At 40.1% G+C, this 26,121-nt stretch overlaps 2 protein-coding genes across 2 annotated transcripts in view; one reads left to right on the top strand and one right to left on the bottom strand.

Annotated features, from left to right (window-relative positions):
- IQGAP2 (IQ motif containing GTPase activating protein 2) overlaps nt 1–26,121 on the bottom strand; it is a gene marked incomplete in the record, with an annotated part of 4,327,392 nt that overhangs the window by 1,845,626 nt on the left and 2,455,645 nt on the right.
- The window catches only part of F2RL2 (coagulation factor II thrombin receptor like 2), a 118,418-nt gene continuing 96,046 nt past the window's right edge, over nt 3,750–26,121 (top strand). Inside the window, exon 1 of the mRNA XM_044063966.1 lies at nt 3,750–3,919. Coding sequence (XP_043919901.1) covers nt 3,853–3,919 — 67 coding nt within the window. The 5' untranslated portion in view covers nt 3,750–3,852. The remainder of the gene's footprint in view (nt 3,920–26,121) is intronic.

Below are 26,121 nucleotides of genomic sequence, written 5' to 3'. Positions count from 1 at the left end.
AAAAGCACATTATTTTTTTCTTTTGTCATGTTCTTTTCCTGTTTACAACTGTATCCCCATTACACTTAAAAACTGAGAAAAACTTACTTTATAGCATGCAAAGAAAATCATGTACCATAAAAACAAAGTATTAAGAAAAAAAAATGTTTTACTTACAGTTAATCTTCTTCCTCTTCTTCCCCTCCCCTAAGTATTTTTCTGAACATTAATGACATGAAGTAGGGCATATATTTCAGAGTCCCCACAAGTCCAACAATGTCAAAAAAAGTCAAATATTTCCAGATTTTCTTGTTCTTTCATATTTCAAGAATATAATTATTGCTTTGTAATCTCACATTTGTCAATTTCCAAGTTACTTGTTTTATTCGCGTTCATTTCCATCTTCCAAATCCTGTCTCTGCTTCATTTCCAACGTACTCTTGATTCTTCTAGTCAACTCTTGTGCTCCCCTTCCTTCGCTCCAGCATTTTCCATTGAAACATTAGAAAAGATACGACTGGCACATTATCTCTGTAGTCTTTATTACAAGAAGAACAAGCAGAAGAATCTCCTCCTGTTTGACAGCTCACTTTATGTTGGACAAACTTATTTCCTCCTTAGAATGTACTTAATCAAAAAATTATTTTGTCCCTCCAGGGAAGAATATTTTGAATATAGCCAGGTACAGCAGTTTGAATCTCACGCCTGTTTCTTGACATTCCCTGAATCATGAAATAAATCTGCTCCTCTTCTGCCTGGTATACAATGAGTAATCATTTTCCATAAACACTCTGTCTCCCACTTTTAGTACTTTGTCCTTTTGCCACAGTTTTGTCAGAATCAACTCCTTCTGCTGGAATGACTGCATCTTTACTATTAAAGGTCTAGGTTGCTTTCTTATAGCCAGGTTTGGAGCATACCCACAATGTGCCCTTTCAATTAACAACTTCTGCTGTGGAATACCAGTCCAGTTGCTCATTTGTGCTTTCCTAAAATTAATATAGTATGTTCCCTTCAGCTGCTCTGGCACAGCTGAAATTCTCAGGTTTTCCCTATGTGCTATGTCCTCTAATTCTATTTTTTGAAACATCTCTTCTTGAGCAGTCTCATTCAGCTAGCCTTTTCTTCATTTCGATCTCTTATTTTTGCAGTTTTATCATCTCATCTGAATATCTGTTTAAAGCTTCTTCCGTTTTTCCAGCCTTTTATTTCAACTGATATACACCAGCAGTGTTTTGTTTATTTTAACCAGGTTTGTGTGCAGTTGTCTTATGCTTTTGTCTACGTTACTGGAAGTCATGTCTGGAGCTCACACTGCGCTTCTTTTTTTTGCTTAACAGCTGCAGTACTTTTCCCAGTCAGTGTTTTTTCCTTACATTTTGTAGCTGATTTTATAGGTTCATAGGTGTGTACTAGGCTAATGGCCCTGGAGCCTTTACAAGCCTAGCCCATAGGATTACTCTGGCAACATGCCACCCAACCGTAGTTCTCAGTGCCTCTGTCGAGTAAAGCCACTGGAGTGATCCCTGGGGGTGAATTTTCTATTTCCCATCCACTCATCAAGATTTCTCTTGAAGAAGGCCAGTGAGGTGCTCTACTTGACATGTATGGGAAGTCTATTCCATAGCATGGCCAGTCTCCAGGTTATGAACCTGCCCCTCCAGCATGTTCTGTTGATTGTGGAAATGAGGTTCTCTGTATTTCTTTTTTCCTCGCATCCAAGCAGTGCACTTACTAGCCAGTTACCGAAATGTATCCCAAAACACAAAAGTCCACTGGCCCCCTCTGCTGAGTTTCTGTTTTCACAATGGGGGAACTAGAATTAATTTGTTAGTCAATGTGCAGCCATCTTGGAAGTCTCCTTTGAAGTTCTTGATCCAACTCTGCCTATAATGCCACATCATCTGCATACAGCAACTTTGTTGATCTGTTCCCTCATACCTGTTTGTTAATGTAGTCCATCAGCGGTATAAGCAGCAGTCAGCTCAGAGTTGAACCCTGATGCACACCCATTCCCACAGGGAACCGTCTTTGATTCCAAACACTGTTCATACTTGAGCCATTGGGTACTTGCATGTAGCCTGCACTAATTCGACCAATTTTTCTCGGACTTTAAACTACACCAGAACTGCCCAAATCAGCTTTCTTGGACCTTGTCATATGCTTTCTTCAAGTCTCTTAATGTCCAACTGGACTCTCATCTCTAGCGTCTTCTTGACTGTCTCATTGCAAACACTGGGTTTGTTGTGCTGCATCCTGACTTGAATCCAAACTGTTCACCTCTCACTTTACTTTCTATTATTCTGCATATCATTTGTCAAGCACCCTCTCCAGAACTTCCATGCAGTCTGACAACAGTTTGATACCACTATAATGCCTACAGTTGTTAATAACTCATTCACTCCAATGGAGCTCAGGAAGTTTGGACTGTAACTTCCAATGGGCAGAGCCTAAACATTTTGACAGAATCAAATTATGTCTTCACATTTCAAACAAATGCTCATATTTCTAGAACCATAGGGGTCAATAAAAAAGTATAAATGGCAAACTCTTCAAACCATTTTTATCATGGTAGTATTTTTTAGGTTCTAGGTCTTAAACTGAATTTTATAAGTCACAGTAAACATAGTAACTATGGCATTTGTAATATTATGCAAACAACTTACAATACAATATATCAGCAACTACGCAAGTTACACACATACTGTCAGCAGCATTTTATTTATCTAGCTGAGAGCTTTCATTTGAGGCTAAGGAGTTCTTACTTGATTGTTGAAATATTTAGAAAAATGTGATTACATATATATAAATATAAATTAATACCATAAAAACAACAGTTAATATATAGTTACCTGCACTAGATAGAGGTCAAATATTAATGCAGCTGAGTTTGCCATTGTGTAAGCTTTAAGAATAAATCTTTTAAAACCTTGTACAAAGCATAGTTTTAGATTATTTATGGAACTATGAACAAACAATACTTGATGCCTAGAAGAGTCAGTAGGAGTTAACTGCAGATGCACCTGGAGGCGTCACTCGGACGTACCCTACCAACAAATAAAATGCAAAACATAGAGACTACTTAGTGGGACTGATAGAAACATATTACGGGACTTCCATGCAATCCTAACTGAAAAAAAACCTTAAGGGCTCCCTCTATGACTGTAATAGCTGTTAAAAAGCAATATCTATGAACACTTCCTAGTTTAACAGAATTGCTCATTAGTGGATGCATAGGACAAGGCACTCACTTGGGATGAATGTTAAATCTTCTAATGTGATCCCAGAACATACAGACTTGTTTAATGGTTACATAACTTATCATCCTCAAAGAGTAAAGTCTGTGTACAAAACAAGCTGCTATGCGTTTTTTTCTCTTGCATATTTACACAGTATAGTTTGGGGTTAACCACAGTTATGAAATTATAAAAAAAAGTGTGCATCCTTTTATGCTTGTTTAGGAAGACAGAAATGAATCTTAAAGACTAAACAGGATATGAACACCTAAAGGGAGCAAGCAGAGAACAATAAACTGTTCAAGACTAGCTTAGAAATACCAATGGATACAGGCAAAGGGATTCCCCAGAGTAAACAGATTTATTTTACATTACTCAGTGGAAACTGTTGAATTCTGAACTCATTTATACTGAAGCCCATATAAGGATTACTTTTAAGTGCCACTCCCTCTACAATTTGGTGAAGTCATACAAGAAAAAAGAATAAAGTCATGTGCTTATTAGCTTCAGCAACCAGATAACCGTTTCTTACATTCTAGACAACACTGTATAAAGAAATCAATCTCGCTTGTACTCTAGGCAATACCTACTTACTAAAACATTCTGATAAACAAGTCCTAAAGAATACGGACTCTAAATGAGGAAAGTAAGATCTCTTCTGTTTATGAGCTTGCTCATCTTGGGTCACAGCCAATGTAAAAAAGGTATGTGGATTTTAGGTACATTTATAGTTTCATTTTAAAAAGATAAGTAAGCCAACACACCAGGTGTTAACTTTGGCATGCTACTGCTTGTTTGAAATTTCAGTGTAGTCAGTTTATACTTAGTTGTCAATAAATGTGCGGGTTTAATAATACTTTATTCATCCTTTGTTGGCAGAATTAGTCCCACTTAGCATATAATGTACTTTCAGAAACCTGACCTTGCATCCCTCCTACATTTTTACACAAAACAACCAGTCCATAATTTTAGAGGTTTAACATATTCACAAGAGATCTCATTAATCAGTTTTAGATGGCAATAAAGGTTTGTTCTCAACTGCCCTGCTCTGCAGTGCACCAGTGAAATGGTTTTGCCTCTCTGGTCCAGATAAACTGTCTGAATGCATGTATTTAGTCAGTCTCTTAATTTTTTATCTGGGCAGTCTTCCTCGAAAATCCAAGCTTCTCTCAGGGGCAGAATAGAGGACACAAGGAAATTATGCAATTTATTCATGGTCAGAAGATATGGAAATTTAAACCAAAGCACTGAAAGTTGGCACCTTATAATCAATATGCGACTACATATATGTTTACAGTGAATTCATATATGCAGATGTCATGTCCGCCTACTTCTAACTACAACTTGCATGAAGTAGTTTTTATTTAAAATAATGGTGAAAATTCATTAGAAAGTAAAATGTATCATACACCTGGGTAAAATCTGCACTGCACTGGTACTTAGTGCACAGCTTTTCAACACAGCTTGGCTCAAACACCACTACTGACATTACTCGTTTCCATTTCCTGTAATTGTCCAATGCATCAAAAACATTTTAAGACCGTTTGGCTAAACCCATTTTTTCAGTTTGTTGATGTTAAAAATGATCACCCCAAGTTAGTCCATCAGGATACCACAGCCCGGATTTCTGGATGTTATACTAGCAATCCAAGTGCAAGTATAGGCATAGTTAATCAGATGACCCACAGATAAGGGATGCAGTTGATTGTTAACTGGCCACTATTTTTCCCTCAAAAGGAGACAATGAAAATGAATTGTGAAGAGAAAGATGAGGCCACCAATTCACAGCAACACCCAGCTGGCAGCATAATCTTGTCGTTATATAATGTCAACATCTTTTACAGGGAGCATAAAACAGAAGCAATTCATGCAATGACTCATTTACCATGAAATCCCAGTTGTGTAACCCAGCATGTGTATGTACCTCTTATGTTTGATGGTCATCAATGGCAGAAGGAAAGGACCAACCAGAAGTCAGAGGCCAGTGTGTGCCCTCAAGTGAGATCTTGTATCACACCTGAGTGCTTCTGTATTGGGGGGATTCTGTGCTGGTTTGCAGCATGTCATAAAAGAAAACCAAATACAGCACAGCTATGTATAGAAGTACTTAATTCTGTGTTTCCTGTAAGCTACTATAGGGCACATGAAGTCATTTAATGTGCCATCACATTGGGTTATCAATGAAAAAAACTGCTGTTGTCAGCACACCTGGCTAATGAATATGTTTTAGGTTAATTTATGTAGCTGTTGTTTTTGTAATAGTATAGTTTATTTATTTTCCTGAAAAGATGATTTCTGAAACACTATGTTCAGTTTTAGACATCACTAGAGGTAGCTAAACAAACTGCATATTTTTTTAATACATTTATAGCCCATTACAACCACGACCTTCCCCACCCCTTTTCTTCCCATTGCTCAACCTTTCAGCACCCTAAATAACCCTGTTGGGAGGGCCACCAACTTCAAGGAAGCTCTGCCTAATCAAAGACCAGTAAATTTAAGACTGATGTTAGAAGACAGAAACTTTAAACTTGGTTGGTTGTTTACCCATGGCTGGATTATCTTTTCAATGACCTAATATGACACTTTTCTTATCACTGGGTTATACTAATGGCTACCATGTTGGCTGAGAAATGTGGATGATCCTTCCCATCATCCTCACCCCCCTCCCCAAATAAAGAAAATGACAAACCAGTCCTATCTTTTTCCCATACCTTAACTCTGATTATCTAGTTACCCTCTAAGTGGGCAGGGTAGCAGTGGAATTTGAACCTCTCCCATCCTCTGATGAGATATGCAAGCTGGAAGTGGCTGCTTATTTCTATCTCTTTCTAGTTAGTTCTTCTACTGTACACATCTGGTGTTCAAATATACGTCAGCTAACATACACAGGGCTTTATCCCTCTGTGCCATAAGCTGGCTTTTTCCCATGTTTACAACCACAGATGTAAGCTATCTAAAATATTCTGAACAAAAGGATAAGTTTACAACAGTTTAAGTATGAAAATACAAACACATCAGTATGCATTGTGGCAGACTATGCCTGGCAGTTTTAACAGAATAAGCAAACTTAATTCTTGTCAGGTTTCCTGCATAGTGGTTGGAAGACAGACATAGAATTAACATGCAGTTTGCTTAATTTACTGACATTTGATTACCAGGAAAGCCCGATTGCATACAAGCCCATTTTCAGCAGAGGCCCAGGAAGCAACATTCTAAATTATTAGAAAAAAATTTAATAATAATTTTACAATCTTCAAAAAATTATTTAATATTTAGAGAAAGTTTTGATAGTTTATGCAGAAATTTCTGCATAAACTAACAGAAATAGGAATTGCAATATGACGGAAAAGCAGGCTTATGGTACATTTAGAAAGAAAATCAGGGAAGAGAATTTGATAGCAGTAAGGAAGTAAGTAAAGGGAGAGTAAGGAGGTATAAGGAATGAAATGGTACTTACTCAGTTAAGGATATAGTTTATCTTGGTTTTGAGCAGGAACAGAGACAAATTTTAGCCAGGAAGTACTTCAGAGAGGTTTTGAAAGACAGGAAGGAGGTTACAGACCTAATGGTATGGGTAAGGGGGGTTCCAGGCCTTAGCAACTTTGTACAAGTACAGACAATGCTCAGCAGATTTGCTAGGCTTGTAGACAGGAGTTTTAGGACACTGGATTACAATGTCCGGCTGGGAACATAGTTGTGTAGAATATTTTTTTAGTGCTAGACAGGTAGATGGATGCCAGATAATTTTATAGATGGCAAGAAGTTGTGTATATGTTAATTGAGGCAGTTCTAACCAACTTAGGCGTTTCAGTGCTATACAGTGGTGGGTTCTGAAAGAGGTATCTGTTGCAAACTTAACTTTGTTTTGGGATTGCTCAAGTTTTAATTTTTGCGAAACCTGGAGGTTATTAGGAATGGAAGAGCCATAAAGAAGAGCGGGGAGTGGCAAGTGTAGTTTTAGTTCAGTCGGTGAGAAAGCTTTTGGTTCTGTAAAGCATCCCTAGTTTTTGATGAGTTTTTCATATGCAATTTTGTATATGCTGGCTGAATGTAAGATCATCCACTATCGCACCACAGTTTAGAAGCATCTTCAATGGCTGGATTATCAAGACAGAGTACTTTAAATTTTGTTTTTTCATGACAGGGATTTGGGAGTAAAAGCAGTAGTTTGGTCTTTTTGGGTTAAGCACGAGTTCCCCAAGGATCTGTCCTGGGAACTCTGCTGTTTAGCATCTATTTCTCAGAGGTACAGGCAAAAGCAAAAGGCCTGTGGCTGACCAAGTTTGCCAACGATTTAAGTTGGGTGCTGCCACTGACTCCCCAAATGATGCTAACATACTACAAGAGGGTCTTACAGCAACTAATGACTGACGCCAATTCATGGCCTCAAGCTAAATGCAAAAAAATGTATCATCATACCAGTCGGCAAAAACACGACCCCTACTGATTACCACATCAACGGCAACCCTCTAAGCACACAACCTCTGGCGAAAGACCTGGGCACTCAGGTTGATAACCTCACATTCGACCATCATGTTGCGGCAGTGGTCAGAAAAACCTTTTACTTAGTTCATCTCACAAGTAAAGGGATTGCATCCAGAAAAAAGGAGGTTATTACGTCTCTGCACTCCTCCCTCATTAGACCAATAATTGAGTATAACACCACGTTTGGGGTGTACCTCTCCAAACATTTGCAACAACTGAAAAGCCCACTAAAATACCTTACAGAGAGAATCCATGGCCTCCAACACCTGTCCTATGCAGACAGGCTCAAATCACTATCACTCTACTCACTGTCATACAGATTGCTCAGGGGTGATCTGTCTCGCCTACAAGGCACTCCCGGACCCTGCCTTACTAGAGATGCTCCATATCCATAAGTTTAACTCCTCACGCTCTACCTGTTCAAAAGGCCTGAACCCAATATGCGACATTAACAAAACTTGCTGGAGAGACAGATGCATCTCCCATAGGCTGCCCAGTCTGTGGAATAGACTTCTCATACACGTCAAACAGAGCACCTCGCTGACCCTCAAAGTGCAACCTTGGTGAGTGGATGAGAAACCACAAATTCATCCCAGGGGTTCATTCATTGACAGGGGCAACAGGCGCTGACTGAGGTTTATTTTTGGGGATAAACTCTTGGCTAGGCTTGTAAGGGTCCCAGGTCCATTAGCCTAGTAACCTCCTAGGATCCTATGAGTTGTGAGTTACAAAGCCATGTTTCAGTGAATGTTAAAGTTTCGTGAGTAATTTTTTGGAGGTGTACCACATTGTCAGATGTCCAGATTAGAGCGGAATCAGTGTACTGTATTGGGGGTGGCCTGTTGTGTAGATGTATAGAGGGTGTTGGTGAAAATGTTAGAGAGGAGGGGACCAAGGATAGAACCTTGTCGTACACCAGTGGTGACTGGGAAGTAAGCAGAGAGCATGGAGTAGCTTTTGAACCATGGAAGAGTTAGCAGAGAAAGACCTAGTGAGGACATATGTAGCAGAAATTTGCTGTGACAGACTGTGTTGAAAGCTTTAGACAGATCTAGAAATATGGAAGAGATTAGTCTGCCATTATCTCTAGCTTTGCTGACAAGATTTATATAGGTTAGAAGCGCAGTGCTAGCACTATGGGAAGGACAGAAGCCATGTTCTGTAGGGGATAGGAGTTCTTCCTGCAGGAGACAGTCTAGTAATTGTTTTCGAATACATTTTTCAAGTATTTAGGCAACGGAAGATAAAACTGGTATAGGTCTAAAGTTCGTGATGTGACTTTTTCCAGAGAGAGGGAACATGGTATTCCTGGACTGACCTATTTATAAGGATCAAAACAGGATAGGCAATGTTATTCACTGTTATTTTTAGGTACTTGCTTGGAAGGTCATCAGCTAAAGAGTACGGTTTAAGTTTAAGAGCAGTTTTATAGAGGATGTGGACACAGATTTGAAGGTGAAAGTGAATGCAGTGACGTGGTTGTTAGGTAGGGCTGGGATTAGATGTTGAGGAATCCTTGGTTAGAGAAGATATACTATCTATAAAAAATAAGAGTTAAACTGTATTGCAGTTTCAAGTGGTGAGTCGGGAGAGGGATTTTGGTTGAATTTTTGGTCAGGATGTAAGGTTCATTTAAAGGATGTCCAAAATGTTTTAGGGATCTGTTTAGTATTATACTGAACGTTATTATAGTATCATTTTTATCTTCATTTATTTGTTTTTTAGTATGACTGGGAAGCATTCTGAAGTTTTCTAGATATTGAGGTGTTTTTACATTTCTGCCATTCTTTCCATGCTTTTTTCTATCCTGCACTATTTATTTATTTACTTATTTATTAACACTTGTTGACCGTGAAAGTCCACTGGGTCAGAAACCCATTTTCAGTGGAGGCCCGGGGAGAAAAGCTCCACAAGTATTACAAATCTGACAATGTTTAACATAAATTTAACAAAATTTTACAGATATAACAACCAGAACACAGTACAATTAACATTTCATAGGGTTTACATTAATATGCATTGGGAATCATTAAATAGGGCTATAATGTTACATGTATAGAAAAGGCATGGACTATGAAACAGTACTAACTTTGGTGAGAGTAAAGTATAATGCATAGTAGGTATACAGCATTTATTGTAAGACTGGATATTACAAGTTCTACCATCCTAGTATTTGGTGAATGTGCTGTTTAAGGTGGTTTGCTTCTCTGGCAGGTGCAGGATGGATTACTTAGATACTGTGATTTTAGAGCTAACTTAAAGGTTTTTGGATTAGCATTCTACTCTTTCTGGATAGCCAAATTGCATTATTTATTTTCTGTCTCTTCCCTCTAGGTGGTGCAAGGATATTTAGAAAAGTTGTATTGAATTCAATTCAAGCATCGTCACTAAGGGAAGTATTTTTAGTAAGTTGCAGTTAATAGATGATAGGGCTAAACTTGGAAAGGTTGTGTAGTGTTTTACAATATACTGTTAAACTGGATGTGTGAGATGTCTGGTCATATAGACTGGGAGATGATCACAGAGTCTGACATTGCACCTGTGGTAGAGTATTTGCTAGGGTCTGATTCTAGGGTACAGTCTAATACAGAATTTGATGTCTTGCTATAATGTATGGGGTTAATTAGTTGTGTGAAACCATCTAAGTTCATGCTAGATGTAGGGGAGTTAAAAGTTTATGTCCAAACAACTGACATTCACAGCACCTAGTAATATTTTTTTCTTGTGAAAATGTTATGGATATCCAATGTAGGATATCTTCCAGTATAGCTGTATTGTCGCCAGGAGGGATATAAAGAACAGTAACTCATATATGCTGTAATTGTTTGAGGAAAGCAAGAAGAAGCTATGCTGAACTGAATTTTGGTATTGGTTTGCTGTAAGGGGAATGTGGCAGACACTGGGAAATTACCAAAGGAATATCACCACCCTTCCTCTTTATATGGTCATTATGGATGATATTATTGCCAGGAGGTATAACTTTGGAGTCATTTATCCTGGGTTTAAGCCATGTTTCAGTTACAGATAAACATCAAGCTTATGTTGGGTAATCCAGGCATATTTTTTATACTTTTAACATTTACTGCAGCAAAAATTAGATCACCAGGATTGGGGTTGGTTTACAGAACCGCATGGGAAAGAATTATCTTTGAGTTCATTGTGACAGGTGGGGCCAGGATTAGGGTGCATATCTCCTCCCAGAAGGATTTTATTTGATTTTTGGTGAGGATTCTTGCACTTAATTTTGCTTTGGTTTGAGTTGAAAAGTAGTTTATCAGTCTATATCTGGAATAAAGGTGAGTGGAAATATTAAACAGGTTTGGTGCAATGTGTGGAGAGTATAAAGAGGAAGTATGGATAGGTGGTTGGGACAGAGTTGGACAGATGTTGAGAGATATTAGTGGGTCATGGCAGGATCAAAGATGGCACAGGAGGAAGAGAAGAACAGAGGATAAGCTGAAATCAAGAATACAAGATCAAGCATGAAGTCTCACATTAACTGCTCCACAATAAGTAATCACAAGACAGGCAAAAAGCTGTTAAGTATGAGTTGTTGCTGAAATATGGAAAAAGAAGACAAATACATGTATGGATAAAATACAGCAGAAAAGGAAAAATGTCAGAAAGTAGGATGTCCATTTATCTTCACCTGATGATTCTGGAAGGGATAAAGTCAGTTTCTTAAAGCAGCTGCTGTTTTTAAAAGTAGACAGACATAAATATAAAAAAATGTAAAAAAAAATCCTTCTAGCTCATTTGGACTTGGTAGCAAAGCAGTGCAGTATTTCTTGCGTTTGTTTTTTCAGTTTGGTTCCCAACTAGGCTGCACAGAGTCTGTAAAGCAATTCACTGGAGTCAATTGCTTCCTCACACCTCCTACAGACTTTCAGATGAATCACATCTCTTATAAATTGCCTCTACATTTGCATGCATTGTGCATGTTCTATGGTAGACTTCAAGGACTGTTTTTGTCATATAAGAACAGCTCCATCTACTCCAAGACACTAAAAAGGATAAAGCAGTTACTGAAAAACATGAATGGATATTTAAGTTCACTGTGCAAATAACACAATGGAATAAAGTATCCTTCAGCATTAATCATTTGCTTCCTAAGCTGGTTTCTAGATGAAGTTGCTCCTGTACATAGTCTGCAAGCTTCTCCATGTCCTTGTGCGGTTTTGTTAGGAACTCTGCTTTTTTTCCGACATGCCAGAGATGAAGTGGTGCTCCTCCCCCCAAATTACCCATACGTTTCTGGGGTGTGTGTGTGCATTCTGCAATGGGTTGATGTCACATACATCATCAATTTTCTGCCATTATGCCCAATGAGTGCCAGGACCATGAGAAGGATAAATCTTACATCTTGGATCAATCTCTGCCTTATTCCCATTGAGTATCAGGACAGAACCCAGCTTCCCCATGACCATGGATAAAATAAAATATGTATTACAGAATAAAATAATAAACTACTTTACAAATGGGCAAGCGCAGTGATCCAACAATTCAGAGCCATGATCCATTTTTTTTCCTGTTGCTGAAGACCAGATTACCCCAAAGTTCTGGTGTACTACCCAAGGCAGATTACTACTCCCTGTGCTCCCTATCTATAGAAGACACTACTGGTTGGCAGTAAACCACAGCCACCTCGCTGTTGTCAGCAAGACTATTTTGTATGTATATGCATCAGTCATACAGTGAAATGCTATCACACTTTTGCCCCCCAGCTATGGTGGCTGCTGTAAGCACATTCACTTCTGTCCCTGCATTTACTGGCTACCTAATCTCCACTGAAGGCAACCAGCTCCAAAGAAGAGCAAACCAGCATTTGTTGGATTCATCTTCCCCTGCCAGCCCTCAAACTCCCAAAGCACAATACTTAATTTCAGTTACTAACCAGTTACAAAATCATGGTGATGTACATCTCATGTATTTATGGTTTCTAGTTACAAAGTAATAAATACAATATGCAGTTTTCAAAGATACTCATATTGCACTGGTCCTTTACATTTACAAACTGATACTAACATTTGCATAGCAGGGTCTTCCCTATTCTACCACTACTCACTTTTCCAGCAGCTCAGTAAAAAAACAATGCTAACAAATACCATTCAAGATCTGTCTCCCTTCCTTAATCAAATTCAGAGTTACTGCATTTAACCTCAATGCCTTATTTATATTTAGCACTGAAGAAATGGAATGAAACAGATGGGAAACAATGGAATTTGTTAAGTACCTCAAAAGAATGTAGTGCCCCTGTGAAGATAGGTGAAGGCTGCCAGCCTAGCTAAATAGGATTTTGTAGATAATTCTGTCATTTGTAAATATTAATGTAAGCCACAGGCTTGTTCTCTTAAATGTGAAAAGACTGTATTGGATGTTGAACTGAAAAAATGTAACTGCACTCTGCAGTAAGAAAGCTGATAAGTCAAGCATTGTGAAATTCTTTGATCTAAAACTCAGAGCTGAGATGTCTAGAGGGAGGCATTCTGCCTGTTGTTTTGAGGCCAGAGTTAATGGCTAGAATTTACATGTATAATTTCTTTTATTGCTCTGACTTCCTGACCAGCTGCAAGATCAAAAGGGCTATTAACCTCTGAGTTTCTGTTAGCATGGGAACCAGAAAGAAATAATGTAATCTGAAATTAATCCATGGTACTGTATCAATTTAAGGACAAAAAGAATAAGGGCATTTAGCATTTGTCTTGAGAACATCTAACTCACCAGCACTCTGCCTGTGTTCTATATGTAAGTTTATTTTAGAACTGTGTTTTCTCTTAGATATAGGAAATAGGAAGATTAGATTAGTTTTTTTCTGCATTGATGTCTGAGCTTTTCTACTGTATCATTTTAAGGATTTCTCTGTGATGTCTGAACTCTTGAATAGCACTGTGTAGCAAGAAGTATTGTCTTGTGTTTTTATTAATTATTATTAAATATTTTTAAACCTTTCAACTGTGGCTGTTTTGTGTAGAGATAATTTAAGCTCTAAGAGTACATTGCATGATATTGTACAAAGCCACTCTAGTAGCCTTGCTGTTCAGTCACACTTACCATTTTGATAATAATGCTGGACAGTATAATTGGACACCCGTTCGTAAGGGCCTTTTAGTAGCTGATAAATATTAGTGGGTGGTGGCAAGTGGTACTACCGTATAGTCTGGGTAAAAGGGGTACAGCTAGAGAACCTATGCCAGACTTCCCCAGGACTGTCTGTGTGGCTGTATATAATTCTTATCTCAAAGTGTGTGTTGTCAGCTACTTCGGCAGGGACACGAAGTACTGGTTGGATAGAGAGGGTGCTGGAGGTTTTAGCTTGCCCACTAGGTTGAGATCTGGACCATTTCTACTGTATTATTTTAAGGATTAATCTATGATCTCTGAACTCTTGACTAGCACTGTGTAGTAAGTAGTATTGTCTTGTGTTTTTATTAATTATTATTAAATATTTTTAAACCTTTCAACTGTGGCTGTTTTGTGTAGAGATAATTTAAGCTCTAAGAGTAAATTGCATGCATTTAGTGATATTGTACAAAGCCACTCCAGTAGCCTTGCTGTTCCAGTCACACTTACCATTTTGATAATACTGGACAGTATAATTGGACACCCTTTTGTAAGGGTCTTTTAGTAGCTGATAAATATTAGTGGGTGGTGGCAAGTGGTACTACCGTATATTCTGGGTAAAAGGGGTACAGCTAGAGAACCTGTGCCAGCCTTCCCCAGGATTGTCTGTGTGGTTGTATACAGTTCTTATCTCAAAGTGTGTGTTGTCAGCTAATTGGGCAGGGACACGAAGTACTGGTTGGATAGCGAGGGTGCTGGAGATTTTAGCTTGCCCACTAGGTTGAGCTCTGGACCATATAGCTGTGCCAGTGGGGGGTCATATTGGGAACCTGGAGAGAAAGGAAGAAACCAGCCATAGACTGACTGTGATCTCTGTGTGCTCTTAAGGGAAATTGTACTTTACTGTGTGTATTTATTATCCTTTCCCTATGTGGACGCCCCCTCACTGGTGTTAGTGGTGAGGATTGAGGCTTCTTGATTGCTGGGCCAGTGCACGGGTGTCACAGTCCCAACTATTCGAAACCTTTTAAGAAATGAAGAAAGACATGAGGAGAAGCCGTCAATTTTAAGATGCAAGCTGAATGATTCAAGTCAGATACAAGATTTCTTTTTTTCTCCTTGAAAACTACAGTAGATGACTGAAATCAGAGGACTGCAAAAGTGGAATTTAATAATGCAGGAAGACAGTAATAAAGGAATTCTCACATGGGATGGGATAAAAGAAGTTATGTCCTTACCGTAATCATAACATTCCATCTGTGTTGTCGATCTTCATTCATTCTTGACGAATGGCACTCTGTTCCGACCCCTTGGAACCAGCTTGGCCATTATACAGCTCGCTCCAGCCAAAAAACTCTCGAGCCAAGACTCTACCCACAACACCCCTCACTCCATTACCTCAGATCGAGTTTGCAGCCAAGTATAGAAGGATAGCAGAAGCCCTCTCTAAGGTGAAACCTAAAATCCTCCCAAAACAAAGGTCTGAACATCCAGAAGTCCTTAGGAGGGGGCAGGAGGGTGGGGATGCTAAGAATGCTCGATCGACAACACAGATGGAATGTTACGGTAAGGACATAACTTCTTTATCTTATGTTGTCAATCTTAACTAATTCCTGATAAATGGTACAGAGTCCCCAGCTACTTTAGGTCCTGGGTGGCCCTAAGGAAGGTTATTCCTGAGCACCATAGAACAAAAAGATGTTGTTCTCCTGGAGACCATATCCAATCTGTAATGAGAGATAAAGGTATGGGGAGTGGCCCACTTTGCGGCTGCACATCTTTCTTGCATGGAATCCCTGGAGTGGAAAACAGTTGAAGTGGATACAGATCTGCTGCAATGCACTTTAACAGGCGCAGGCAACTTGAGGTTGTTATGATTGCAAATGAAAATAACACAGTCCCTAAGCCATTTTGATAAGGTAACTTTCGAGACAGGTTTACCCAAAGTTGGGCCTGAAAAGGACGCAAACAATTGATCTGATTTTCTAAATGATTTGCTTCTCTCCAGATAGGAACATAACTGTCTGTGAACATCTAACAAATGCAAGCAATATTCAGCTTTATTTGAAAAATTTGGAAAGAAGACTTGCAAATCTATAGTCTGGTTAATATTAGATTCTGAAACCACTTTAGGTAGAAAAGGAGGATTGGTTCTTAATGACACACTTATCCTTATGAAAAATCATATAAGGTTGTTTCACACACAAGGCCTGCAATTCAGAAACTCTCTTGCCAGAAGTAATGGTCACCAGAAAAAGTTTTCCACAATAGGAACTTGAGATCGCAAGTAGCTGCTGGCTCAAATGGCTGAAGGACTAAGGACTGTAATACTAAGGTCAAATCCGATGGAGCTGTAGGATCCTTGAATGGGGGCTTTAGACGTAAAGTGTCTTTAAGAAAGGTTTTACATAATCCATGGGAAATCAAGGGATGACCATCAGACCCATTGTGGAAATTGGAAATGGCTGCTAATTGGACTTTGATGGTGGAAGCAGAAGCTCCTAGTTCAAAAATGGAAGCCAGAAATTCCAACACCTTGTCAACCGGGGCTGAAAAGGCATTTAAATTATTCATATGAGCTCTGATTGAGAATCTCTTCCATTTGCTAAGGTAGAGTTTCCTGGTGGACATCTTATGACAAGCCAATAGGATTTTTTGTACTGGGGAAGTTAATTTGCTCTGTCTGGCAATTAATGGAACTGGAGATATCAAGCAGTCAGCTTGAGATTGTGAATGTTGGGATGCACGAATACCTGCGGGTGAGACAGCAGGTCTGGGTCCAGAATCCAAGGACGACGAATCAGGTGAAGCCAAAGGAAGTGGAACCACACTTCACGGGGCCAACAGGGTGAAATGAACCAGGTTCACTTTGCTTCTCAATTTTTAGGTTTCTTCAAGAATAGGGAAATGAGAGCGAATGGGGAAAGGAATAAAGTAGTCCCAGGGGCCAATCATAAAGGAGTGCGTCTCTTGGGGACACCCCCTATGGGGGAATTAGGGCAAAGTAGCTGCTGCATTTATTTATTGGGGAGGCAAAAAGATTGCAGCAAGGCTGGCCTCAGCGATGAAACTTTTTTATCGCCACCTTGGGATTTAGACACCACTTGTGAGGCAGGAGGATGCAACTGCTCAGTCCCGTCTCCTATCACGTTGGCACTTCCTGAGATATGCGTTGCTATTAGAAAGCAGCTGGAAGTGATAGCCCATTGCCATATCCTGAAAGCTTCCTGAAACAGGGGGTAGGATCTGGTTCCACCATGCTTGTTGATGTACCAGACTAGTGACATGTTGTCTGATTGGATTGCAACCATCCCCAAAGAAGGACAGATTGAAAGGCTTGTAACGCTAGAAGCACCGCCCTCAATTCTAGGACACTGATGTGTGAATTCACCTCTTGTGGGGACCAAGTGCCTTGAAATTTTCTTCCCAGATAATGCCCCCCCCCCCACCAGATCTAGGAAGCGTCTGCGGTCACTACGGCGGTGGGCAGAGAAGGAGTGAAGGTGCTGCCCCATAGATTTTCCTTTGACTTCAGCCACCAGGATAGCTCCATCTTGCAGCAATTTATCATGATCTGATAAGACAATGGCTGTGTCAGTATCAACCATTGTGCAGCTAACAGCCACTGAAGCAGCCTCATGTAATAACTTGCAAGGGGCACTAAAGTTATGGTGGCTACCACAGAAACCAGAGTTTGCAGAACAAGAAAAGAAGGAACCTTATTTTTGGAAATGATTAGTTGTACTTGTGACCTTAATTTTTGAAGTCTGTGTAGAGTGAGAGATGCTACACAAGAAATCGTATTGAGGCGTGCTCCTATAAATTCTAGGTCTTGTGTTGGGAGTCCACTGTGATTTCTCAGTTGATCGTAATTTACAAAGACTGGAAAAGGTTCAGTATGAAGTCTGTGGTTTGAAGCAGTAGACACCTGGTTGGGGCAGTGAGGAGCCAATCGTCCAGGTATGGAAACACTCAGAATCCACATAGCCTCAAGTGAGCTGTTATTACTGCCATGAATTTGGTAAACATCATGGGGGCTGTAATGAGACTGAAGGGCAGCATTCTAAATTGGAAATGACTGGCTCCCAGCCGGAAGAGGAGGAACCTTCTGGAGTGTCTGTCCATCATTATGTGATAATACGTGTCCTGAAGGTTTACAGAGCACATCCGATCTTTCTCCTCTAAAAATGGAAGGATAGACTGGACCGTGACCATCTGGAACTTTTTTGCTGAATTGTTCAGAAGGCTGAAATCTAAAATTGGTCTCCAGTCCCATCTTTTTTGGCACTAAAATGAATCTTGAGTAAATTCCAGATCCTCTCTGGTCTGGCGGGACGTCTTGAATGACTCCTTTTTCTATCAGATTCTGAAATTCTACAGCTGCTTGGTCCCTCTGACTGGGTAGAACATTAGGGACTCTTTTTGGGATATTTAGAAAGACAGTAAAGGGAATTTGGTAATCTCTGGTGATAATTCTCTGCACCCAAGTAACCAAAGTTATCAACAGCCAGGATGAGTGGTAAAAAGAAAATCTTCTCCTGACTGCTTCCAGCGGTAAGCAATTCGGCCTCCATTCAGCAGCACTGGTAGGGCTGCCCAGAGAAGGAATCGCTGGAACCCTAACTTTGTGGATCATTTCTGCCATGGGGAGGCGTCTTCCACTTGAAATCTCCCCTTTGCCCAGAGGGGAGTATTCACCACGTGTGTCTTGAAAAGGCCCTTGGGACTTTTTGAACCATATTTTTACACTCGTCTGATTCCTAGAGTAGGATTGCTGAGGAGTAGAGAAACGAATGCCCATGGCAGAAAGGGTCTTTCCATCTTTTTCACACCTGGCTATTGGGTCTCTGACTTTGTGGCTAAACAAGGAAGATGAGTCAATAGGAGCATTGATGAAGGAAGACTTGAAAGGTTCATGCAACCACTAGATGGTGAGGTGGTTAAACAAAAAGAAACCAAAACTGCTACAACCAGCGCCGAAGGCTACCAGTGATGGAATTACATCAGTGGCGAATAATATGGAGCGTTTTTTACTCCACAATCCACTACCAATAAGGGGTCACTTGAGAATTCGCACCAGGAATGGGAAAATTAGGAGAATGCACAGCACAGATGAACACTACAAGAACGGCAAGAGACTCAAACTGGTTTAGACCTTAATATTTCATTGTATATGCTTACTGACAGGCAACTGTCATTGCTTAACAAAGGAATGAGCTTTGTTCCAGCTCAGAATGCAGATCTAGTTGAAGTACTGAAAGATCTGAGACTGTTTGCCAGAACTTTAACTTTGAAAGCCATATTTGAGAACGATATGACTGCTCAGTGCTTGTTTAAAAAGCCTAGTCTGTATATTCCACAGAATAATGCTACTATAGACACCTTTGTAGAAATCTGTGATAAACACATAAGGGAAGCGTTTGTTAGTAATGTTAAACCTCAGTTTTTTAACATGTCCTATATCATGAATACCAGGCAATACAAGAGTTGAAACAACTACCTTCTATTGAGACACGACCCGCAGATAAAGGAGGAGTGGTGTTAGATAAGGAATTGTATATTAAACAGATGTTGGTTTTACTTGATCATAATACATACAAATGCATGCCCATTAATATTGTCAAAGGGATTATAGATAGAGTATCCTTTTTAGAATTTGACCTTTTGATCACTGGTATGATATCCGGAGTCCATCTTTAATTATTTTTCTGTTGAACATACTGTGATACCCGTAGTATACGGGTTACCAAAAATACATAAGGGCTTGAGGAATCCGCCAATGCGCCCTATTGTTTCTAGTAAAGGATGGGCTACAGAACCCCTTTCCATATATATAGAGAAAAATGTACATCCGATTTTGGATAGTTGTTCAACAGTCTTGAAAGATACTAAGACCTTTTTGAATATGCTCGGCTCCAAATGGAGAGATGTTGAGCATGGTTGCTATTCTGTGACTCTAGATATCGAGTCATTGTTTACTGTCATTCCCAATGAATGGGGTATAGAGAAGGTGAGAGAGTTGCTTTGTGACAAGGGGATGGATAAAGTGTGGTTGATTTGTACATTGCTTGACAATGTATTGGATAATAATGTTTTTGTTTTTGGGGACACATGCTATTTACAGAAGACTGGCGTGGCTATGGGCACTGCCTGTGCCAATAGCTATGCCAACCTTTCTTTGGTCAAATGTGAACATGAATATATACTTTGTAGTGAATTGTTTAGTGAATCCATTGCCTGGTACACAAGATTTGTGGACAATATGTTTTTGTTGTGGTAGGATTCTGAACAAGCTCTTAATGATTTCATTGTATATCTGAATGGGGCTACGAGTTTTCTGAGGTTTACATATAAATATTCTCCTAATGAAATAGATTTTCGTGATGTTACAGTCAGCAAGCATCGTTTAGATTCTATCAGGACCAGTCAGTATAGGCAGCAGTGAGGAAGAACAACCAGTTGCACAATAGTAGTATGCATCCAAAACACACTAAACAGAATATTATACAAGGACAAGTTTTTAGGATGATGCATCTACATAATGATAACCAGCTGCAACTTGCTTTGGACCAACTTAAATCAGAATTAATTGAGAGAGGATATAAAAAGCATGACATTGATAAATGTATTCTTGAGGCTTGGGAGTACCAGGCATGCTAGATGTAAACCTTATTATAATGAGAATATTGTTCCCTTACAGATGGAAGTTAGTAGGAATGATGTTGGATGCACCACCAATAATGTTTTATAGATGCCTTTAACCTTCGCTAGTGACATTAATGTGGTATGTGATGCTATTAAGAACTGGGACATTCTGTCTACAGTTGAAGGGCTTAAAGGGGTGATAGGTGAAAAACCACACATTTTACCTTTTGCAGTAACAGGTCCTTGAAAAGCCATTTGTGTTATAGAACTGCTGATTTTATTACGTTTCCTAGGTCAGAGAGAATAGGTACTTATGCATGCAGAAACTGTATGGCATGCAGGCATACACAAACTGGAGGACCTTTCACACAACAGTTTAGGTTTTAGGACTGACCCCAATATCTATGCTGACTGTAGGACTTGTAATGTTGTTTATTTTAGCTACAGTGTGTTAAATGTTTTTCTTTCTATGTAGGTAAAACGAATTGTTGCCTTAATGCTAGGATACTAGCACATTTTTAGGGACATCAGGAATATGAAAGAAAATGGTGCACTAGCTATGCATAACATGAAGGAAGGCATGGACCACACATTTAAGTTTTTAGTATTTCAGATTGTAGCTGCTAAGAAGAGAGGGGGAGACTTTAAAAATGCTAATGAACTAGTTGAACAAGAATGGATTTTGCAATTTCATGCTGACAAGCCTCCGGGCTTGAACAGCATGGTTTCACTTAAAACCCTTTCTCAAGTCAAAGCTACTGAAGGATTAATTTTATTGTTTTGAAGAGTGGCTATACAGAGTTCCTTTAAGTAAGTTAGGTTCTAATTGTATGATGTCATAATTAGTTTGTTTTAGCATTTAAATGTGATGTTTCTTTGACTGTAGTCTGAAGAAGCGGTGTATCCGTGAAAGCGCTTACTCCATTAAATGCTTTTGTTTTTAGCCTTGTTACAACCAGTATTATTGTTTTTTTCTAAGAACACAGATTCCTCTGAGGATGGGTTTGTGTACTTCCAATCATTCCTCTGTTTTAAGACTTCCAAGATGCTTCCAAATGAGACATCTTCAGGGGGTGATTGGGGGGGAACCCTCCCCTTCATCATAGTCTGTGTCTTCCATGACAGATTCTGCTGGGGAATCTAGATGCTTCCTCTTGCGAGTCTTCTTACGGGGCGGGGGGGGGGTTCCTCAGTGGGGATCTCCAAGGAAGACTCCAAAGAAGAAGGGCCCTGAACAGGGATATCTTGCCGTTTCAGTGCCTGCTGTCCCGTCTTGAGAGACAGTGACAGCTGCAGTCCAGAAGGTACAAATATGTGACACTCCAAAGAAGAAGGGGCCAGCTGAGAGCCCACTGAGGTTAAACCTCTCCATGATCTGGAATGCATGCTCACCCGAAGAGGGATGGGAGCCTGGAACAAAGAAATAACCTCAGAACCGGGGGTCACACCCCACTCCAGAAGACCAGCCTCCAAAACCAGAGCCAAGTAAGTGTCTGAAACTGCCAGGGATCCAAGAGCCAAGGATGGCCTCAAACAAACGAGTGGTACCGAACTGAAGCCCTCCAATCTGACAGCCAAACTATGGCTTTGTGAGTCTATCAGTTCCAAGGGACCTGAAGACATCAGAGCTGATTCTGGTACTAAAGAAGGAGCTTCTATCAGCACAGTAGTAGCTAGAACCGGGGTAATCAAAGTGCCAGTGCTCCAAACCTAAAGGGGAGGAATACAAGTAGGAGTCTTGGGAGAATACACCTCAACTTCGAGAGGGAGGGAGGTCTGAGCTGGTGTGGGGAAGACACCTGGGTGCCAAAAGTTGGTCCACTAATCTCAGCACGCCTATCTTGGAAAGACTTCTGGTTGATCAGACCAACATCTCCGAGGGAGACTCAGGCCTATCCACGAATGGACTGGGGAGTTGACCCAAAAAGGGTTCTATGGAAGGGGAGAATCTTGTTCTGGGAGGTACGAATGCTTTGAGCTTCAGCACTGTATCCTGCGGAGCAGATGAGGAAGTTGGAACAGAGTTGGAGGTCAGAGTCTGGCGCCAACACTGGCAAGGTTGGTGCAGATGTTAAGATTGGTGCAAAAACCTTTAGTACAGAGGGGGTCATGATTATTAGTGCCAACAGCTGTTTCATAAGTTTTTGTACCTTACTCGCTGGTTCCAAAGAGGCTGAAAGAACCAGAGACTTATGCCTTTTGCAGTCCAGTGCCGATGGTGAGCTCGGCACTGAATGACTTCTATTTCTTGCTCAAGTTTATAAGACTCTGGCTTAAAAAGGGCTTCTTCAAAAGAGAATTTTAATAACCCCTTTAAAATCAGCTTATTTCGGTGCTCTGCCAAGGTTTTAGAACTAAAACCTTGGCAGATCTTACAATTAGTTTCTAGATGGGCTGGCACCCAAGCAATATACACAGCAAAGAAGCCCATCAGAGTTGGGCATACTTCTTCCACAACTTTGGCACTGCTTAAACCCAGATGTGTCTCTTTGCTTCTCCGTCATTTTAAAGAAATCAACCCCAACCCCACACACACACTTGAAAGGACAGGAAAGAAGAAAAATGTACCAACAATGATAAGGAGAAATATCTATAAAGGTAATCAGAAAGAAAATTCCAGAGACGGCATCATAATATTACTGAGAGGTAAAAGGGAAGGAAAAATTAGCAATGATGGTAATAAAAATACCGTAAGTTAACAAGAGTAGAGATGATTTAGATGCAAAAGATTTAGATGCTCCTAACTGTTAGCCATAATTACATGGGATTATGGTCAAACTGTGTTTTCTCACTGCTAAAGGCATGTTTATTTTTTAAAAAGTGTTTAGTTAACTATTTTACATCTGAACTTTGCTGACGTTAGCGTTAATTAATTAGTCGCCATTACAGAACATAGCGCTCCTAACTGTTAGCCATAACTACATGGGATTATGTTCAAACTGTGTTTTCTCACTGCTAAAGGGCATGTTTATTTTTAAAAAGTGTTTAGTTAACTATTTTACATTTGTATTTTGCTGACGTAGTATTTTCTTGTTCTCCCTTCTACATCTCTCTCTCTCTCTCTCTCCCCCAGATACCTTTCACCCTTTTATCGGGACCAAGCTACACCTCATCTAAGACTCCTGGCCCTACTGCCGGAGTAGAACTGTGTCCAGTACCCCCAAACAGACATTAATCTGGTATATCGTCCTATATCTAAAGGAAGGACTGCCTAAGTATGTTAAACATAGATATTAGACCCTAAATACTGTAACTGCGTGCCTAGCCTACCAACCTGCCCTGGACTGCCAGCAGCCAGCACCAGTCCCCCTTATCTTTCAAACCAGACCCTCATTCCTACACTGCCATTTCTCTCCTCCCTTAATAAGGCTTTTGCTTTCCTTACCTCTACTCCTGCTCTATTCCCATTACCTCCCTCCATATATCTGCTTCTAACTTTTGCCTACTACACAGCTCCCTTTTGATTATAATTCCACCCTCTCTGTATCTTTGATAAGCTTACTGGTTTTCCTGTCTTCTACCTCGAGCTTTACACTATTATATACATTTTCCTTCCCCTGGCCTATCTACCTCCCTTTGGGATCTGTCTACTACACATCAGCTTATAACATACTCAATTCCTTATTACTAGTCATACTATCAGTTTTTCACTTACCTGCTGTTTTTCTACCTGGCTGATTGTTTCCTCACAGCACTTTTCTACTCCTTTGGCTCTTCCTGCTCCGTTCGCCCTGCGGGCTCACTCCGCTCCCCTCCCTGCCCCCCAATCCCACCCGCCCCTGCAACCTCTACATTTATTCCCACATAGCCACACCCTCCACAACCTTAACCAATCAGAACCTCTTCCTCTCTCCACCCACTCCTCAACAATCTCCTCCCTCACCCACCCACTACCTCTCTGACCATATACCTAGCTGAAGAGAATACGGTCTCTTACTCAACTCAACATGTCCCAAACACACCTCCCTCTCATTCTACTAACTGTGTTAACTTCTCTTTCCTCTACCTACATCATTACCTACTATGAGCAACCTCTTAGTCCTATTGTCAGCATCCCACATAAACACACCCTAACTACCCCCCCAACTATACTTACTACCTATCTCTGTCCCAAATACAACAACTCATACCTTGAACCCAAATACCATCATCTCTCACATATTAAATACCTTATTCACACACTCTCAAAACACATCCACTCCTATAAGCCCTCACTCAAACAAGGTTTGTCATTAAGAGATGGGGACATACACCCTAACCCAGGCCCTAACACCTTTGTACTTTCCCCTAATTCCCAACAAATGAAAACTATGTCTACACCAAATACTTCACCTCCCAAATCTCTCTCTATAGCTCATCTTAATATCCATAGCATTTGCAATAAAGTTCCTGCTCTTCATGCACTACTAGAAGTCCAACAATTTGACATTCTCTGCCTTACCGAAACCTGGCTTAAACCCACTATAAAAGACAATGAAATTATCCCCCCTGGCTATAACATCCTAAGACAAGACCGTCCTAATAAAAAAGGGGGCGGAGTAGCTATACTCTACAAAACTGGACTAGAAGTATGTAAAGCAATTTATACCCCTCCAAATGACACTAATAGTGAAACTATCATCTCCAAAATCTCCCTCAATCCACACAAAACTATAAATATTATCTGTGCTTATCTTCCCCCAGGCAACAATCCCCCATTATTAGAAGGCCTGCTAAACTGGTTCTCAACCACTCTCCCTCAAGAAACTATATTATTAGGCGACTTTAACATTGATTGGAACGTATGCAAACAAATGAATCCATCTACCCATATTAACCTCCATGGATTCCATCAAACCATTAATTCAACAACTAGAACAAATAAAAGCAATAATAAAGAAACCATACTAGACTGGATCCTGACAAATAGCCCCCAACAAAAGTACTCAACAGGAACCCTCCCAGATGACCTTAGTGACCACTCACTAACATATATTATTAGGCACAAAGCACATCTAGCAAAACCGCCCCTTATCCGCTTATCTCGCAGCAAAAAACATTTTGACCCCCCATCAGTTTCAATATGAACTTAGCCTAGTTAACTGGTCACCTCTACAAACCCTCCCAATAGACGACGCTGTTAACCACTTTAACCATACCTTTCTCACTATTCTTGATCATCATGCCCCCATGCGTTCTATATGCATGAAATCTAGGACAGCACAATGGCTTACAAGTAACACTAAACAACTTATCCTTAGTAGGAACAAAGCCTGGACTAAATGGCAAACCACTAAAGACTCTTTTGATCACCTTAGTTTCAAACAAAAAAGAAACATGACTAAACTAGCTATCATACAAGATAAAAAGAACTTTTACACCCAGTTACAGCATTCCTCCCAACACCAACCACAAAAATTCTGGAAATCTATTAACACACTACTATCCCCCGGCAAAGTTGAAACTCCCAATCCACTAGGCTCTTACCCTGACTCTCCCTTACATACTGCAAATGCATTCAATAACTTCTTTACTTCTACAATACTTAAACTAGCCAACCAACAAAGCCCTGACCCTGCTCTACTAGGTAACCCAAACTGCACCCCACCACCATTTCATCTTAAACCCATACCCACCTCCTATATTCTTTACCTACTTCAAAAACTTAAACCTTCAACCCCCTCAGCCGACAAAATACCAGCTGAATATCTCCAGCTAGGAGCTAAAGCTATTG

The sequence above is a fragment of the Protopterus annectens genome, chromosome 2.part2, assembly GCF_019279795.1.
Source record: "Protopterus annectens isolate FY-2018-M chromosome 2.part2, PAN1.0, whole genome shotgun sequence".
Lineage (NCBI taxonomy): Eukaryota > Metazoa > Chordata > Ceratodontiformes > Protopteridae > Protopterus > Protopterus annectens.
This window is presented reverse-complemented; position numbering and strand designations above follow the sequence as displayed.